This window comes from Trachemys scripta, chromosome 4 (genome assembly GCF_013100865.1).
Source record: "Trachemys scripta elegans isolate TJP31775 chromosome 4, CAS_Tse_1.0, whole genome shotgun sequence".
Taxonomy (NCBI): Eukaryota; Metazoa; Chordata; order Testudines; family Emydidae; genus Trachemys; species Trachemys scripta.
In genome coordinates, this window is record NC_048301.1 from 84,216,433 (window position 1) to 84,232,258 (window position 15,826).

General features: G+C 40.1%; 1 protein-coding gene across 1 annotated transcript in view; it reads left to right on the plus strand.

The window, feature by feature from the left end:
* Positions 1–15,826, plus strand: part of NAV2 (neuron navigator 2) — a gene marked incomplete in the record, with an annotated part of 642,501 nt that overhangs the window by 612,167 nt on the left and 14,508 nt on the right. The window contains 6 exon segments of the mRNA XM_034769789.1: positions 5,914–5,997; positions 6,858–6,969; positions 7,680–7,825; positions 9,920–9,928; positions 10,319–10,491; positions 15,067–15,220. Coding sequence (XP_034625680.1) covers positions 5,914–5,997; positions 6,858–6,969; positions 7,680–7,825; positions 9,920–9,928; positions 10,319–10,491; positions 15,067–15,220 — 678 coding nt within the window.

A 15,826-nucleotide genomic window follows, 5' to 3' on the forward strand; every position in this document is an offset into this window, starting at 1 on the left:
CAGAGTACTAATGACAAATATTATTATGTATGACTCTAGAGAAGCAGGATTTCCTTTGCTGTTAGAGGCGGTTGGTTATCACACTGATCACCAGTCATTTAAAATATCCTAGATAATTATTTCCTGTGTTGATAGTGCACTGAGTATTCTGTCTATATACATTGTAACAGCACTTGCATTTATGAGTCTATAAAAGTGTCATCTAGACAACTGCAGAAACTCTACAGAAATACAGAACTTCCAATTGCCCACATGTTGGTATCTGTTCAGTCCTCTTCATACTGGCTTATCTCTATCCTCAAACCCTATATTCTCAGTACAAAACCTTAGGGAGATTCACATATTTGCACTGCAGCCATTTAAGTTTAGGGACCATAGCACTTCTCTTATCTCAAGGCAAACTGAGCTCCAATATTTTTGTTTTCTTGGTGGATGTGCAAGAAAGTGAGAATATTACAGAATTATTATTTAATTGAAGAGCAACCATTTCCAAGTCAATTTGGCAAATTTACAGCAACTTTAAACATTAGTGGTAAAATGATTTTAGCTACATGAATACCTCTAATGGAAAGTTGAGGAAAACAGTTCAAAGTTCATTCCTTATTTATACAGTGGAGGATTTTGCACTTCTACTTGCTTGCTTTTCGAAGCTGAAAATACACATTTTGAAGTGATAATGGATGTCAGTAGTAATGAAGGGGGAAAACAGTTGAACTTCATATGGAAGACCTGAAAATGAGGAAATTTGAAGGATGTTGCATCATTTTGTATTAGCATCAGTTATTTTATTTTCAAGCCTGAACTATATTTTTAATATAATGTTGCATTCCATGGAAATAGGAAAACATGAAGAAAAACTGGTCTGAACATCTGGAATTCCTGGAATGATATTTAGTCAATGGTTCTTCTGGCCCTCCTTTTGATGGCATCTCCATCAGCCTTAAACTTTTCTGAAGAATTCTTTAGCTGAATACAAAATATGAGCTCTGCAATTCTCTAGTAAATTGGCAACTCCTTCACACTGGTCCGGCCTCAACCATTATCCTTCTATGCAAAAAAGGCATGTTGGACCTAAACTGACTTGCAATATTCTCCCTATTCGGCAGTAAGAAAAGATTCTCAGCCTCTGTTACCAAAATCAAGCTGCAGGCTAGTAAGGTTCAATCTTGTTTTCTTAAGACACTTATATTATGAATACTGCAGATGAATTATTGACTATCCTATCTAAAGAAAGGATAATTATCCAACTCAAGTTTAATATTTGTTTCTAAGCATTTCTGTGAGTTGGTTAATTAGTTACTTAGCAGTGTATTGTTTTTTATTTAACTTTGTAGATTTTCTAGTAAAATATTAATAGAGATCTAAAATATTAAGCTCTGTACAGCTCTGATTTTAATATTCTACATAGTTAGAATGAAGGGTTGGTAAGAAATGAAAAATCCCGGTAATGGACTTTTGCTTTAGACTATTTGCTTGTAAAATTCCACGGTGCCCTGTTATTTTGCTGAGTGTCTACAAGCCTATCTGGGATAAGAGTTTTTTTTAAACCCCTACACTTTTAGTTTATAAATAGATTAATAAATAATTCATTTGACAAAAGCTCTCACTCTCTCTCTGGTGAGTATTTCTTTTAAGGTAAGATTAACACATCTATGTGTGATAGCGCTTTTGTAGCTTGACTTAAAAGCAGCTGTGAAAAATGCATTTGGAATTTAGTTTTGTCTTAGAAATTGATACTCTAACTACATTTTAACAATTTTTGAAGATAATGGCTGGTCAAACAGAAGCCAGCAGCAGCTATATGTGCAGTCACTAGCTTTTGCCAGCAAACTTAATCATTGCCTTCCCCCTTCAAAAGCATATTATTGTCACAGTTGTATCTGTGCACTTAGTATTTATGAGAAACGTGGCATAGAATCATAGAAATGTAGGTCTGCAAGGGACCTTGACAGGTCATCTACCCTGTGCTGAGGCAGGATCATGTATACCTAACGCATCACTGACTGGATTTGTCTAACCTGTTTTTAAAATCCTCCATTGAAGAGGATTCCGCTACCTTCCTTGGAAGCCTATTCCAGTATTTAACTAGTTTTAGAGTTAGAAAGCTTTTCCTAATACCTAATGTAAATCTCTCTTGCTGCCGTTTAAGCTCATTATTTCTTGTCCTACCTTCACCATTGCTCTTAATAACAGCCTTTAACATATTTGAAGATTATCAGGTTCCCCCTCAGTCTTCTTCTCCTCTCAGGACTAAAAATATCCAATTTTTTTAACCCTCCCCCCATGTCATGTTTTCTCAATCTTATTTTTGTTGCCCTCCTTTGGACACATACCAGTTTGTCAACATCTTTCTTAAAGTGTAGGGCCCAAAACTAGAAACAGTACTCTAGCTGAGGTCTTACCAGAGCTGAGTAGCATGGAATGATTACCTCCCAATGTGACATTCCCAGGTATACTCTGGATTAATGGACAGCTTTGTCCCCTCAATTCTCCAACCTGGGGTGCCTTTTACACTGCTTTGCTGAGAGAACAACCACTCCTGGCCTCTCTCTCTCTCTCTCTCTCTCTCTCTCACACACACATGCGTCTGACGAAGTGGGTATTCACCCCTGAAAGCTTATGCTCCAATACATCTGTTAGTCTTTAAGGTGCTTTTTACACACACACTCACACCCTCCAGCATGTAAATGATTCCTAGCTGAGTTATATGAGTGCTCTGAGCTAACCACTCTTGAATTATATTGCAGAGTGACACCAGCAAATTCCGAGTCCCAGACTTTCCCCTAGAAATGTGTTTTTTGTACTGCCCAGTACCTTCCTGGACAATACGAGCTTATATAAATTCCGTCACTTCATTAATAGAAAATGATATACACAAACATTGTTATCTCAAATGAAGCTTCCTAAACATTTCAATCCCAACACACTGGCATAGATAAAACAATAAGACAAGTTTAACAACTACAGAAAGATAGATTTTAAGTGATTACAAGCAATGAAGCATAAAAGTCAGAATTGGTTACAAAGAAATAACTAATATCTAACTTATCAAGCTAAGTGAATTCAAAGCAAAAAGGTTTCTCTCACCATATGCTTATAGCAGTCTGGCTGGATTCCTGCTCTGTCAAGACCCCTCCCCCAGTTCAATCATGCTTTCATTCTCTTTCAGATGTTGATGATGATGTGAGTAGAGATAAGGGGAGAGAGGTGTTTGCTCATTTTTATATCTTTTTCCTCCACTTTGAGAATCATCTCCCGCTGGGGTTCAGGCAACAGCCAGTCTGTGTACAAGGGAACCCCCAGCTGTTCCATTGCCAAGATGTAAATTTCTTGCTCACACCTTTCTTCCTACCAAAGAATGATCGCTTAATCAGGTGATAGTCCATATGATTGTGTTGAGACCTGGCTGAGACATGAGTTTGTCTTTTGTGTCTGGGGAACTGGTTTGAAGTTGTTTCCCCACACTTGGAACATGTCTTATAGAGTAGAATTTTATAACTCTACATACAATGTTGCCACACATATTTTACCAGGGCAATAATGTTCAGCAGATTTGAGTTTTCAAAAGATACCTCGCAATGCATACTTCATACAAATCTATTATAGTTTTGTAAAAAGGATGAACACAAGGGTACACTGTCACATCCGGGTATTGCATATGACCCTCCTGTTAATATACCTCAGAGTGGTATTAGTCTTTTTCTGCAGTATTCCGCTTAGCCAGTTATTCCCCATTGTGTAGTTGTACATTTGATTTTACCTTCCTAAGTGTGATATTTTGAACTTGTCTTTATTGAATTTCATCTCATTTATTTCAGACCAATTCTCCAATTTTTCACGGTCATTTTGAATTCTAATCCTGTGCTCCAAAGTACTATCAACCCCTCCCATCTTGCTGTCATCTTCACATTTTATATGCAGACTCTTCCACTGCATTATCCAAGTCACTAATGAAAATACTGAGTTGTACCAGACCAAGACAGATACCTGCAGGACCCTACTAGATACATCCTCCCAATTTGATAGTAAACCATTGATAACAACTCTTTGAATATTTGAATATGGTTTGTCAACCCGTTCTCTATCTACTTTATAGTAATTTAATCTAAACCACCTTTCCCTAGTTTGCTTACGAGAATATCGTGTCAAAAGCCGTACTAAAATCAAATTATACCATGTTTGCAAACTGTTGCTATATGTGAAACCTGCAAATTTTGGTCATATTTTAAAATCCTGAAACTGAAGTATTTAAAATGTTTTGTGGAGTATTTTTGAATCATTCTACTGGCTGGTTTCCCAGCTGATTTTTAATGGCAATTCAGAAAAGGGAAGATGCGACTGTTTCTGATTTTACCTGACATAGAATTCATACATATTGTTTGGATATTTCATAGAGACGACATTGGTGTGTACATCTTCAGAGCATCATCGTATGCCCTTTAGAGTTCCATCACTGCCGTTATGTGAGGTTTTTATATAGCCACTTCTTTAGTATTTAATTCTATTGTTTAAATAATAGGGGGGACCTCCATGTCATTGACAGAGCCCTGGAGATTCTTTCCCCCTGCATGTATTCACACCCCTCCTATTCCTCCTATTTTAATCTTTCACTCTCCCTTTTCCACCCGTAAACAAAAATAATTCACCATATCATGGCCACCACGGAGTCTTTATATCTTTTTTGTAAAAGAATTCATGAATAAAGCAAGATGTTGTCATCTAATGGGATAGTGGGGGTCAAGGTTTCTGGGTTCTCTTCCCCACTTTGTCACAAACTTGCTTTGTGGCTTGGAACAAACCATTTAACTTCTTTATGCCTCAGTTTCCTCATCTGAGAAATGTCTATAGTAATACTTAACTACCTGAGATGAGGCTTACTGTTTGTAAAATGCTTTGAGGCTCTCTGGTAAGAGGTGCTTTGGAAGTGCAAAGGTACTGAAAACTATTAGTCTATATAGAGATTGTGGTGGTAGCAATCTGCTTTTGTATTGTTCCTTAATATTCAAAGGACAAAATTTAGTCCTTGAAATGTTCTTTACAAAAAAAATTAAATGATGTTGTCTCACATTTCCAACACTGGGTCTAATGGTTCTTTCCAGCTGAACAAAGCAGCAGAATAAAAGTTGCCCAGTTAGAATGAAATCCAGGCAGCTTTAAACTACTATGAAAAATACATAAAATGGACTGGACCTATTATGAGGCTCAGTGTTTTTCAAAGGCATTTTATTCCCAGTTACTCTAGAACAGTTCTCACTCTGTTATCCTCTATATGGAGGATTGTATTTTCTTTTCAAAATAAATAAAATCTCCAGTCCAGAACAGATTGCAATTATTTGCTGATCTATCTGTACGTTTGTGAGATTCCTGTTCCGTCCACTGATCTCATAGTGAAAAATTGTTGTAGAATATTAATCAGGGAGAACTGTAAAGAATATCTTTACTATAAGCAATATGTCTTTAGGAAACCTAAGTATTGCCATGCCAGATCAGACTAATGATCCTTCTAGCTTAGTATCCTGTCTCCAGCAATGACCAGTATCAACTGCTCCAGAGGAAGAAACACTGCAGTTGGCAATTGTGGGATAATCTGCACCCCAGGAAGGGTCCTGCTAACCTCCGATAATCAGAGGTTGGTTTATGCCTCAAAGTTCGAGGATTTTCAAAACTGTTACCTTCTGGCATTGCTGACACTCCCACACATAAGTCACTGCTAGAAGTTTTGTTTGTAAATGTTTTTGGCAAGAGTTGTTCCTATTTTGCCAAGCCTACTCTAACCTCTCTACTTCTCTAAGTGGTATCTACTTAACAAACACAGGAAGATGCCATATAACATTTCTTAAATACTTAAATAAGCACATACTTTTATTTGGGGGAGAGAACAGTATTCATTCTACATTGTCATTTAATTTTCAGGCTCACCTTGTGGCAGCGTTTGAGCAGAGCCTTGGAAACATGACTATTAGACTACAGAGTCTGACTATGACAGCAGAACAAAAGGCAAGTTTCAGAAACATTTGTTCAGAATGCGTATGTGTAGATGTACACATCCCAATGGGGAGGAGGACCAAGTGATTTTTAAAAATTAATTCACAGTAGCGATGTTTTTATCAAACCTGTCTTACAAACTCGGTAAGTTGCCCTGTTCTGTTCATTTCCTTGGAAGCATCTGGAACTGGCCACTGTCCAAAGACAGGATACTGGGCTAGATGGACATTGGTCTGACCCAGTATGGCCATTCTTACGGTCTTTTGAAAGAGGATAATCATTTTATTTGTATTTTAAAATAAAACTGTGCATGTGATTGGTGGGACACAGCACAAGAATGGGAACCTGGGTCTTTCCTAAGTTCTATTTCCATTTCTGACATTGTGACTTCCTTTGTAGCTTTGGGCAAATCACATAACCTTTCTGCCTCGGTTTCCGCACCTGTAAAATTGCTTGCTTACCTCATGGGGTGTTGTGAGGACTGATTAGATAATAACTGTAAGTTGCTTGGAACAAAAGAAGCGCTAATTATTGCTTTTTAGCACAGTTTATCTTCTTCCCAACACATACATGCATATATCCAGTAAAAACACTATTAGAAATTACTGCGCTATGTACAGTCACCAATTTTTAGTGCTACTCTAATGCACAATAATTTCTCCACATTGTGGAATGACACCATCTGAACCCCTAGAAAGTAATGCTTTCAAGTTCCAGTCAATCGTACAATATACACCAAGCCTCAGCACATTTCTTATGCACTCCCAGACCATTCACCAAGCACCTAAACCAAGATTGAAAGGAGGCTGCCTGGGAATACTTGCATGGAATCGAAATGTATAGACATCTCATTGGTTTCTTTTTCATTTCAGGATTCAGAACTGAATGAGTTAAGGAGAACCATTGAACTCCTGAAAAAGCAGAATGCTGCTGCCCAAGCTGCCATTAATGGAGTAATTAACACACCTGAGCTCACCTGCAAAGGTAAAGAGACAAACTCTACTTTTAACAGCAGTGTAGCACTCCTGAGACATTAGTCCTCTTGGTAATATCTGATGCAATTTACCTTGCCAGAGACTGGCTTTGTATATATCATCAACTGTATTTGCTCCTGATTCGATGTAACATGGAGATGTATACATTTGTATCTCAGTAGAGCCCTATGATTTTCATTGGTCCCTTCTATTTAAATAAACTGTTATCAGACTCTCCTGTGCTGTCTAATAAGCAGTTTAACAAAACTTTGCTATCTGCAGTTGCTATGTGGCTCAAATTCACTGTAAGCATTTCATAATTCTCATCTCTGCACAGCAGCACAATAAAGGAACAGAATCCCCCTTCTGAGAGTTGCAGATATTGTGAAATCTCTAAGTAATTACCTGATTGGTTTTTTTTTTAATATTTTTTTTTCCAGTGCAAAGCAAGGGCCTGATCCTGCAAAGTTTCCCTCACATTACTTGTCTCACTGACTTCAATTGGGACTATTTGCATGAGGAAAGGTTTGCAGGCTCATATGTGAAATATTAATTGCACCACGAGAAACAAGGAATATTGCTGTGAACTATGCAATGCATCATTTTGTGCAAGTGATTCTAAATGCGCTTAATTCCTGAAACATTTTTGTCGGGTTAAGTGACCAGTGGAGATACTGAAATGTCTCCAGTAAATTTGACTATGTTGCTGTTAACATTCAGGTACTGGGACTGCCCAACCTGCTGACCTGCGAATCAGAAGGCAACACTCTTCAGATAGTGTCTCTAGTATTAACAGTGCTACTAGTCACTCCAGCGTGGGAAGCAACATCGAGAGTGATTCAAAGAAAAAGAAGAGGAAGAACTGGGTGAGTGTACTTCAGGAGATTGTGTGAAATGAATATAAAATTGTCCTATGAACATCCAGGTTGAAATTCACCCTTGTGCATCAGGTCAGCACAAGGACTATGCACCACATAACTCAACCCTAAGCCCTATTTTGAAGACATACGAGAATCTTAAGTGATGCCTAAGCTTGTGCTGGCTCTCGGCATGGAAAAGAATGGTATCTTCACTAGTCAAAAAGCCAGTCATAAAACCTGTAGTTGTTGTATCTTTCAAAGACTAGTCCTGGCTAAGAGACATACATAGTCTAGTCTATTAGTGTAAAACATTAGAGAAAACTCCAAGTACATACATTAAATGAAACAAATTCACAATGAAGGAAGATTAAGCCTCTTAGCTCATATTGCCTTCCTTTTCTGAGTGCGTTCATTCCATTTTAACTTGGGCTGTGTTCTGAATGCTACCATGAAATTTTTAAATCAAATAAATCAGTTTTTCAAGTTCTCTTGTGATAAAAGGTTTCAAAATAATCATCTTTCACTTTCCACTTCTCTTTCTTTGCTCATCATGTGTTCTATACAAGGTACCATGCACTGGAGGAAAGGTACACAGTATTAAGCTCCATTTTTAATTAGACCATTGCTGCTGTAGTAACATTAGCTTTGTTTTTGTTTGGACTAAACAGAACTTAGTTCTCGTAATGTAGTCAATAAAGCAGTCCACACCCTCCTTCCCACTCAACGTAAATGTTCCTGGATCCTTAGCACACTGAAATTATAAATATGCTGCTACACAATGTTATAGTTTGCTCTTGTGAACGTTTATTCTGAAATTATCATACCTGTTACGGTTATGTATGAAACTCCCTTTGTACCATGAGACTGCAACATTTTACTTGAACAGAATCTCATTTTAAAGTATCTTTTCTATCTCAATGGTTTCACTTCCATATTTTAATCATAACACTTTCTTTCCCCTCCCCGCATTGTCCAAAACCTTGGGTTCAATGAAAAACAGTGGCTTCTCCAAATCCTCTCAGGGTGTCTTGTTTGTTACTTGTTGGGGCACTGTGCTGGCAAGGTGGACTTTATTTCTCTCCTCCTTTTAAACCGTTAATGAGTCTTTTTCACATCCACTATATGATCAGTAATCCCTCAGTCATGATCAATACCTCATCATATCTTATCAGTCCTACTTTATTAGTTATTTTATGTTTCCATGGTCTAGAAGATTTCATCCTAGCACCAAGCTACATATCCCATTTGTCATTCAACTACTCTTAGTGTGGATTAGGGGACATTTATTTATTGTGTAAAAGATGAATATATAGGGTCTTAGTGAAGTTGGGGTAAACAGAGGAATAGTATCTGGATTTCATCAAAGGAGCAAATTATAGCAGAATGAAGAATGGATATAAAATTAATTCTTTATTTATAAACTGGACATAAGTTGCACCCAGTGAATGTAGAATGCTTATTTCACAAATATTTGTGAGGGCTTTTCTAAACTCAGAACGTCTAATTACATAGTGAAACATTACCTTCAAGCTAAAATAAAGGTACTTCAGAGACATGTTGCCACTGAAAACTTAGTGCAATTAAAAAAATCTTATTCACCTATAAAACATGTGAGTTACACTTTTGTAATGAACTGAGATCTCAGTGACCCACCAGTTTAGCCATAATCATGCTTGATTTTTCAGTTATTTTGTAAATCGGATTCCCATTCAAAGGACTTATTAGTTGCGGATAGGTAGAGAAGCTGAATATTTTAATCTGATGAAATATTTATCCCTTGAAGGAAGACATAATACCGGTGTCTCACCAACTCAGTTAAGAGATTACTAGCCAAGGAGAAAATAAAATGTAGGCAGTATCGAGATTCAGATCTGTGTGCCATCCCCCATGTGATGTGAAATGACCATATGTTCGAAGGTCCCATTTTTAGAGAATATAGTTCCATGTACTCTGATTCCTGTTTAAAATTATTTCTGGTGTGTTTGTTGTTTATTGGTCATGTTTGTCTGAGATCCAAAGCTTTCCCCGTCACTGGCTTTCTCTGTTAAAACTTGTCTTTTTTCCTTCCCCCTTCCCTTTTGCTTGCGCTTCCTCTGGCAGGTCAATGAGGTAAGGAAGACCTACTTTAAACTATAAAATACAAAGCTAACCCATCCATTTACATGACTAACCCTATCAGCATCAGTAACCTTGTCTGAGCCATGTTGCTTTATAACTGCAAGTTGCAATAACATTGTTACAAAGTTTCTTGTGCTGAATGGAATTCAGTATTTGTTGTGAGGGAGACACTCTAAAAACAGGAGGCATCAACATCTAGCCCTTTCAAGAGCTTATTCTAGATTCCCTTATTAATCTTATAAAATGGCTAAGAATAATGTGAAGTATTTGTTGCCATTTTGTTGGAAAGATTTGCGTGCTAGAGTTTTTACTTTGTGGCTTAATTTATTGCTTAGATGCATTCTTTATGATGTCTCTACTGTTATGGTTTTGTTGTTTCAGTTACGCAGCTCCTTCAAGCAAGCATTTGGTAAAAAGAAATCCCCCAAGTCAGCATCTTCTCATTCAGATATTGAGGAGATGACTGATTCGTCATTACCTTCATCACCAAAGCTACCACACAATGGCTCAACTGTTTCTACCCCGTTGCTCAGAGCTTCTCATTCCAATTCTCTGTAAGTGTCATTTTTATTTTTAAAAATTTCTTAAAATGAGTGGCTTGGAAATGCAACAGTAGGAAATGTACTGTAAGGAGCAGACAGAGAAATAGGACTGGATGAGCTAATGGAATGAGGAATGTCATATATTATTTAGTGATATTACCCCAAGATGAGATTGGAGCCCCATTTTGCCATACATATATACACATACATTCACACAGTTCTGGGTGAAATTCTGAACTCAGTGTTTTCCCACTGACTTCTCTGAAGCCAGGATTTCACCTAATGTCTGCCCCGAAGATTTCACAATCTAAGTAGATAAGGTAAACCAAAGATGAAAGAAAGGAAGTGGTAGTAGTATTATCCCTATTTTACAGCAGGAGTACAGAGAGATTAGATGACTTGCCAGGGGAGTCACAGGAAGTCTGTGGCAGAGCTGGGAACATATATCCTGAGTCCCAATCCAGCATCTTAACCATAATACTCTATGAAGCCAAAAGACATCAACTCTCTTCTATAGAGTAATTCAATATTTTCACCGTGTAAGGGAAGTAATTGCAACCAAAGTGATCTTGGACTGCAGAACTAATTGAAACTTCTCCTTGTGCTATCAGCTGTTCCAACACAGGTTGGCATCTGGGATTTCATATTTTCTGTTAAGTAAAGACAACACACATTGCTATAAGCTTCAGAGAAGAGTTTAATTTCAAAGTGGTTGAACTAGTTCAAGTAACGATAAGAATTGTTTGAAACATTTATGCCAAAAGCCCAATTCTCCACTCTGTCATTTGACTCGCTACAGGACCTTGAGCAAACCACATAATCTCTCTCTGCTTCAGTTTGACAATTTGTAAAATGAGGTTAATGGTCCCTCCTTCAGAGAGGTGTTTTGAGACTAAATTAATGTTTATAAAGTGCTGAGAGAACCTTGTAAAGCTGTTTTATAATTACAGTGCATCAGTAACTTCTTCACTTTGATTTGGATCAGTAGAAATAGAGATACCACCTAGCTGAAATCAGGAAGCATTGAAAATATTGTAAAAGATCCTGTCTCATGAGACTTCCAGATTGATTTCAGATCGAATACATTTGAATAGTATCCAAACTTGAAGTTTCCCATCATTTGTTTCCATGTAAGGAGGTATGATTCAAGAGAACAATGCTCAATAAGATGTTGCTAGCATGAAATAATCCCCACCACCACATTTAAAGGTCACGGTTCTTCTACCTCTTAATTGCATCATCATCACTTTCAAGCAACCTCAGCCCATAATACTATAGAATAGGCAAACCTTAAAGCCAGCTTTTAATGTTGAAATTCATCATATCTTTTTTTGATGATATTTGTCAATCAAAATACGCTGTGAATATGGCTAGTCTTGACAAGTATCTGGAGAGCCAATAGGTTAGAGATGAATTGAGAAAAGGTCAAATACTTCATCTGTGGGGAGGGCACCAGTATGAGTGAGGTGTACATGTTTTGGTTTATTTGTTTTCTGATGGGAGGGAAAACTTTGCTCATTACTTAGGAATTTAGGCAGAGACATTTTAAACTGAAAGCATACAGGTCTGGTGGTGATCTTCCTACGTACAAACTCGTGCACCTGAACATCAGCTTCAATCTGCTTAATCGCTTTGCATTGAGTAAAAGGCTCAGGCAGAGTGAAAGAGAAGGGCTAGCAGAGTGAAGAGGCAGCATGGCAATCTTCCAGAAAATGTATGTGCGGAAAGGCTGTTCACCCAGAGTCTTGGGGGAGAACAACAAAAATGCCATCAAAATAAACTTTTATGCGTGAGTGGTTTAAAGCGAGCAGGAATTTATCATGTCTGAATAGGTGTAGGGTTCCGAAGCCCTCCAGAATCATTCAGGGAAGCCCAGCTGTGCACACCCCTGTTGAGCTTTAAATCTTTCTGTAAACTCATCAATCTCCAAGTGACTGCTGCTACTCTCTGTACTTCCTTAATTTATTTGGATTTTTTGCATTTAAAAGATTTCCTGCATGACGACTACTTTGAAATAAATACTAACGTTATCCAAGGATTGGTAATGGCCAGAATTTAGTTTCATGTGCTAATCTTATTACCCTCAAAGAATAATTCCTGTGCTGATAGAGACAGTTTCTGATGTTTGAGTCATAGGTTCATAGAGTCATAGATCCCAAGACCAGAAGGGACCATCAGATCATCTAGTCTGACCTCCTGTATAACACAGGCCATAGAACTTGCCCAAAATAATTGCTAGCACATCTCTTTAAAAAAAAAATAATCTTGAATTTAAAATTGTTGGTGATGCAGAATCCACCACGAAACTTGGTAAATTGTTCCAGTGGTTAATTACTTTCACTGCTAAAAATGTTTTTCCAGTCTGAATTTGTCTAGCTTTCACTTCCGGCCATTGGGTTGTTTATAGGGTGACCAGATCACAGGGATGAAATATCGGGATGCGGGGGGCCCGAGCAAAAAAAAAAAAAGGGGGCAGAGCAAAAAAAAAAAAAAAAAGCTGTTTCGCAGGGGCGGGGGGCATTAGCAGGCGCCAGGCGCTCTGCCCAGGGCAAAAGGTGGCCCCGTTGCAGAGGGGGCTGGGGATAAAGAGGGCATTGGGTGGGGGACTGAGAAGAAGTGCTGGGAAACAAAGAATTCCGGGTGGGCGAGGGCGTACGGCTCCAGTGGGGACCTGGGCAGGGCACAGGTTGGATGGGTGCAAGGAGGCAGAGCCCTGTAGTGGGACCGGGCAGGGACAAAGCTGTCTCTCCCATGGAAGTGGCTGCAGGAGCCCCCGAGCCCGGGGCTGGCCGTGGGGCAGCAGCGGTGCATGTGAGCCGGGACCCCGCGGGCGGCGCGGCGCGGGCATGCAGGGAGCCGGGGCTGGCACAGCCGAGCCACAGCGGCGGCCGGTCTCCCGAGGGGCTCCCCGGGGCTCCAGGCTGGGCAACGGGCGGGAGCCAGTGCTTTTCCAAGCCCCGCAGAGCCTCCCGCCCCGCAGCCCGCCGTGGGCACATGTGGCGCGTCCCGCCGCTGGCAGGGAGCCCCGCGCCTCTCCCGCTCGGCTGCTCTCCAGCAGCTCCTTCCCGGCGGGGCGAGCCACTGGAGCACAGCCGAGCAGGAGAGGCGCGGGGCTCCCTGGCAGCGGCGGGGAAGTTTATGGGTTATGGGGACCCCGGCTGGCCCCTCACCCCTGTCCGCCGGCCGCCCTGCCTGGGACAAGTCTCGTCCCCGCAGCCACTCTCCGCCGCATGTCTATAGCGGCCCACACCCCCGGTCCGCGCTGCCCACCCGGGCCAGGGCCAGAGCCAGCCCCGGCTGCTGCCTGCACGCAGCCCTGGCCATGCCCAGCTAGCCCCCGGCAGCCACGGCAACTTTCCCTTCCCCTCCCACGCTCCTGGTAGATGCCAGACCCTCCTCCCTCCATCCCCCCTCCACACATCCCTCCTCCTAACCTCCTCCCTCCATGGAGGGATCCAATGGGGGGAAAGAGGGGGCGGAATCGGGGGGGGGGGCATGGGCGCCGGAGCGGAGGGCAAAATTGCTTTTTTGTCCAGTGTCCCGACCGAACATCGGGACAAAGAAGGAAATATCGGGACAGTCCCGATAAAATCAGGACGTCTGGTCACCCTAGTTGTTTATACCTTTCTCTGCTAGACTGAAGGGTCCATTATTAAATATTTGTTTCCTGTATAGATACTTATAAACTGTAATCAAGTCATCCCCCTTAACCTCTTTGTTAGACTCAAAAAGCTCAATCTATTTAGCTTATCACTATAAGGCATGTTTTCTAATCCTTGAATCATTCTTGTGAACCCTCTCCAGTTTATCAACATAAAGGTCAGCAGATACTGGGCTGGGTGGGCCCATGGGTCTGATCAGGGGAAGCTGGGGGAGGGAATTTAATCCCCCGGTACCTCCAGTGGAGAATGACTCAGGACCACAGGTTCACTCCAAAAAATAAGTGGGGGGACAGCATTTAAAGTATATGGGGAACGCCCCCAAACCTAAGTGGATTTTTTACATGAGAAATGGTAAAAACTGAAATTTGATATCAGTGTTCAGTGATTAAAAAGAAAAGGGTACGAATATGAGATCCATTGTCACAAATTAGAGGAAAGTAGAAAAGGTTGAGGGATTTTATAGCCACAGTTGATACACTCAAATTTTACCTTTTTATATGTATTTTATATCCGTATATGATAATTAGAGAGAAAATTAGCAAAATTTCCAAGGATTTTATATCCATCAGTATTCAAGAATTGGAGAAAAGGGCGTTTTAATGTTAATATCAGATAATTAGGTGAGGAAATCTCAAGGGATAACAAATCAGACATAGATAACCAGAGAGACAATGGGGCAAAATTTTGCAGGAATTTTATATCAGTATTTTAGAATTGAGGAGAAAGTGGGGCAAAAACTTCTATGTAGAACTTTATCTATGTCCTCATTGGTGCTGTAAGCAGCAACTGATTTTTCTCCATCAGGCACATCTTGCTGAATCAGAGAAAATTGTTTTTGCTTTATTAATGAAATACTCTGAAACAGCATTTGGAAGCAATGCTCCCAAACTCTCTGGTTAACTGACTGTTTTACAACCTTTCCCAGTATTTCTGAATGTACTGATAGTGAAGCTGAAACAGTCATGCAGTTACGCAACGAGCTAAGAGACAAAGAGATGAAGCTGACTGATATTCGTCTGGAGGCCCTTAGCTCTGCCCACCAGCTAGACCAGCTTCGGGAGGCCATGAACAGGATGCAGGTAGGAATGGAATAAAAACCAAAAAAAAAAAAAATTTGCTTTTATCTGTTAAGGACTGAACAGTCCACCACAACATAATTTCAGAGGATGTGTAAAATCAAGGTCCACTGACACCTCATGGCCATTGAAGGTCCCTCAGCTCTTCTCACCAATGTAGACATGGTAACCCACACCTCTGGTATTACGCTTTCAATCTTACAAGCCACTTGTTTAAAGAAATCACTTAATCCACTACCAGTGGTCATTTAGCCAGTTGCCATGCTCTACCCAGAGGTGACTGCATGTCAATGGGGGTGGGGAAGTGATGTGTAGTGTGCCTTGGGAAACTTTTATCAGAATGTAAAGGATTTTCATTAGACGAACTTGCAAAAGCCTTACACTTAACGGCATTTCTCTTTCTGTCCGTATGTAACACAATAATGTTTGAATGCTGCATCCAATCAATTCAGACATTTCAGGGAATATTCTAGGCATCAGTGGCCAGAATGCTGTTGTTTTGGGAGAACATTGAAAATTCAAAAGGAGGAGATGGGGGACAGTATTTCTGAGTTGAGTATGAGGCCTTTGCAAGCTCGGCCAACTAGGGTGTTACCTCTAGGGAGAAAT